Raw genomic sequence first — 4,374 nt, 5'->3', positions numbered from 1 at the left:
TTTTTCGTAAAATTTTTATGCTATCAAAACATTTTAACCTTAAATGCTATCAAATGCATCCTTATTATTATTGCTATAGAACACTTAACTTGAAAGTGTCAAATGGCCTGCACCGACCACTCTATTTTTAGTTGAATAACCCACTAAAAAAACGATTGTACTAAAATAATTGATTTATGACTGTAGAAAAATAATAAAATTTTACATGTTTAAATTGTTAACCTAATTTTTCTTATACATTTATGTCATTTTTTATTTATGATTTATGTATTATTAAGCATGTTATTTTTTTAATTATCAATTAAAAAAACAAAACAAATTGGAGGATTACAGATTGGAGTTACAAGCAGATAATGCCAATTTAAGATTGCTTCACCTGCCAACTGATCACTTCAAAACCTGCGACAACTTAGTTCAAGTTTATCTAAACTGCTGGTATATCACAGAGCATTAAAGATTGTGCAACCTTTAACCATCAGGATCTGATCAAGAAAGACCATCATCTGCCCGAACAACACAAATAGGAGGCACGGGCAACCATTTTAACATCTAAATTACTACTGAAATTCGAGGTTCTATCCACCAAAATTTATAGTAACTTAAAGACCCCCCCCAAAAAAAAACTAAATATAATGAAGTCCAAGCTAAACATCAGCCCAACAAATCTGGTTCCACGCCTCAAAAATAACAGAAAAATGGTGTGAATTGAGATTCTTAATTGTAACACGAGCTTTGGGTAACAAAAAATAACTTCAAGAGGAACCAGCACTCTTTCCTTTCTTTCTCTGGATCTTCTTCATGTAGAACTCCAGCTCTTTGCCTTCTAATATGTACCTGTTAAATCAAATTGAGCACTGCATTAGGTGAAGTTTGTAAGAAACTAGCAAAAATCTAAGACGGTCAAGCAACACATTCATTTCGGAATAGCCACAACTGTTCAGAGGCAAAGCTAAAATAATCTCAACAGTAGAAAAGGGTGGCTAGATCCTTAACAAAGAAAAAGATATGAGCTTCTTTATCCAACTTGCAAGACTACCATATCTCTGAGGGAATGAAATGCTATCGCTAACATATACATGGCCAGAAGGCTAGCATGTTCTTCTTGTATTTCAACTGTCCAATATACCAGCAAGCATATGAATTAGGAATATATGGACATGGTTCACACACATCTTCAAATAATCAATCTCACAAGAAAATACACTTTAGTTAATAAACAGAACTCAATATTTTAATAATGATCCAATGTTTTCCCATTCACATCCAAACAGCAGCGGAAAGGACTGGAGGCATACCCATCAGCCCGACCACACTGCCCAGGTCGGGATGCAATTGCAGCTAACAAACGGCCACTGCTAAATTGTTCTTCAACATGTGGATCAAGCTTGCGATCCTGTTGACGCTTCTGCAGTTTTCTCATGACATGGTTGCTCTTCTTTGCCTCCTCAGTAGCCCCATCAGCTTCCTATATGCCCATTAAAAACAAAAAAAAATGAGGAATACACTCAAGAAAATATATGATCGTATCCATTCCTACAATTATTTGCACAAAAAACTTCCTTCCAAGTCCCCACAACACATGCAAATACATAAAACAAGAAGAAACAGAGCAAAAGAATATTTGTCAATGAAGAATTTTGACTGCTCATATATTCAAAACATGTTGAATGACCACAGATTTAGTTTGAGCTGGAAGCCAAACATACAGGAGATAACATAAAACAAGTCACAAAAACAGGCACCAAGCAAAAACCATAAAAACAGAACAAGGAGCACAAGGAATAAAAATTCTGAAACTTTAAGCCTTTAAGGTCCATGGTAAGATTTATACACAAATCCAAAGTAAGATGGTGGAGAAAAGATAAATAAGATCTTCAAACAAAAAGTAGAAGTACTATCTCGCAATGCACATCTGACTTCAAGACAGCAGTGCTAGCAAACTGAGACACTTCAGAAAATTAAGAAGCAACCACCATAAACTGCAACTCCTACAAGAATGAAGACTTAGGAGAGTTAACAAATACTCACCTCCCCTTCTTTTTTGCCAGACGCTTTCTTCTTACGGCCAATGTCAACTCCATAATGTTGAAGGTACCATTGCTTAAATGGAGCTGCATCAACCTGAACAATTGCACCCTTCACCAATGTCTGAGTACGAACCAACTCATTGTTTGACGCATTGTAGACCACATCCAGAATACGAGTCTTGCGTGTCACAGCCTCACTCCCCCAAGAGTAGTTTCCAGTATCCAACCTCAATGCACGCCACTTCACATTCCCACCACGAACTCTTACTCTTCGAACTGTCTTGTTGCTTGACAGCTTGGTGTTAGCAGGCTGCCTCCCAAGCTCATACCTTAAGGTACACAAATTGAGTATCATAACAATAAATGGTTATTGTTTGAGATATCTAATGCATAAGACAAATGTAAAAACAGACTTTTCATAATTATAATAAATTTAAGGCTTTAACTACTAAAAACTGAGGATATGATTATGAATTGATCGAGTAAATGAACTCAAGATGGTTAAAATTTGAGACTTTTAGATACCAATTAGATTAGCAACACAACCAAAATTCAAAATAGTTAATAGACATGGACTTGGTTAAATTCCCCATTATGCATGCTATAAAGTCATTGATGAGCAACATCGAGATCATCTAAGACAATAAAAGGCCAATTCAAAGTATATGATTTTAAAACCGAAAAAGTACAAAAAACTACATTAAAGGAAGTTAAATAACTAAGAGTCTGTTTGGTTTTCCGAGACCAATATGAAAGAGGTCAGTATGTTTAGTTAGATCATTTGGGCATTTTATTAGAAGAAACAAAAAACTAAAACCAATAAAATTTGCCATATATATGAAAATATTAGTATAGTCATTTCTTTTGGAATATATACATGCCCAGTTTAGAATTGGTATCAGTAAATAATTATGACACAAACTTAAACAAATCCAAGTCATTCATTGCAGGTTGAATTTTTCTGAATTAGTCAATTCAAAATGAAATATCTATTTTCTGAACAAAAGAAGACGTGCAAATTTCAGGAATCACCTTAAACTCAAAAGAAACATTTCCACAGACCACAAATCAATCAGACTAGGTTCAACAAAATTATAAGAAACTAAGAGTCAGAGAGCTAGCGAAACCAAACTAGGCTTACAGGATATCCGTACGAAGTAAACTCATTAATTAGACACTCCATATGAAAGGGGCAAAAATTAATGAGTTTTTGTACAAATTAGCAAACTCATTACCCAAAGACACCAGGTGAATCACCAAAAGCCAAAAACTATAGGAATCATAGAATGATTTACAAGATTAACTAACAATAGAGTGTCAAGGCCTCATACTTTCTCTTCTTCCTCCAAGCTTTCTTCTTGCCTCCGGTGGCACGCCTCTTGTGCATCGAATCCCGAGAAATACCTGCGTAAGAACATTAAGTTTTTGCACAATTAGCATCGCGAAGAACATAGAAAGTTGAACAGGATGATACTAAGAGAATGCATGGGTACCCAAATGAATACATACCCATTATTGCAGATCACAGAGGACTCTCTCTCTCTCTAGGGTTTCTCTCCGGTCAAGAGAGTTCGCACACCTGCTCTAGCGGGACGCAGCTGAGCTTTATTTTGTCCAAAACCCTAAAGTACGTAAAATGACTTCTATATCCTAACCAATGGTTGGAATGGCACTGGGCCGAACCTGCCAGGGCCCAAAAGGCCCTGGCCTCGTATAATAGAATTTCCGTGCAAATTAAGTTGAATTTCCATGCCACGTCATCATTATTCATTTAAATAAAGTCGTCTGTATTATATCTCAATCATAATATCTTATTTCAAAATTCAAATTTAAATAACCTAACTCAAACAGAAACAATAAAAAGAAATACTAAGGGCTTGTTCAGTTTTTTAAAAATATATATTTTTTTATTTTTAGTGTTAATTTGTATTAAAAATATAAATTTTATTTCTTTTAACTATAAATTGGAAAACATCTTTTTGATTTTTTTTATATTTTTAAAAAACTATAACTTTTAAAACCCAGAATGTTAGGACATATTTAATTATAAAATTAAAATTTAAAACTAACAAATATTTTTTAAAAATGAACAGAACCTATAAATTTTGGGATTAGGGTTATATATTGTGTGTTTTGGGTATTATTAATATTTTATTTCTTTTCTTGGTGACAATTTGAGCTTGCTATTGAGTTTTTAAAATTAAGGGTTTAGATGTATAATATTGATAAGAATCCGATAAATCTAACATTGATTCTGTCACGTGTCAATTGGGCAAATATGTTCATAGTGACTAAGATAATATTCCTTATCCAAAAATTAACAATTTGCCCTATGAGCCTATTATTG

At 34.0% G+C, this 4,374-nt stretch overlaps 1 protein-coding gene across 1 annotated transcript; it reads right to left on the bottom strand.

The window, feature by feature from the left end:
* Positions 1–502: 502 nt before the first annotated feature.
* LOC127810866 (40S ribosomal protein S8-like) lies at positions 503–3,673 on the bottom strand. Its single transcript, XM_052350443.1, has 5 exons — positions 3,537–3,673; positions 3,359–3,431; positions 2,029–2,356; positions 1,296–1,465; positions 503–834 (listed from the first exon to the last, which is right to left on the bottom strand). Exons 1-5 carry the CDS (start codon positions 3,538–3,540, stop codon positions 753–755), a joined length of 657 nt encoding a protein of 218 aa, XP_052206403.1. The 5' UTR covers positions 3,541–3,673; the 3' UTR covers positions 503–752.
* Between the last annotated feature and the right edge of the window lie 701 nt (positions 3,674–4,374).

The sequence above is a fragment of the Diospyros lotus genome, chromosome 10 (genome assembly GCF_014633365.1).
Source record: "Diospyros lotus cultivar Yz01 chromosome 10, ASM1463336v1, whole genome shotgun sequence".
Lineage (NCBI taxonomy): Eukaryota > Viridiplantae > Streptophyta > Magnoliopsida > Ericales > Ebenaceae > Diospyros > Diospyros lotus.
The sequence above is the reverse complement of the archived record's forward strand: the minus strand, read 5'-3'. Positions and strand labels throughout refer to the sequence as shown.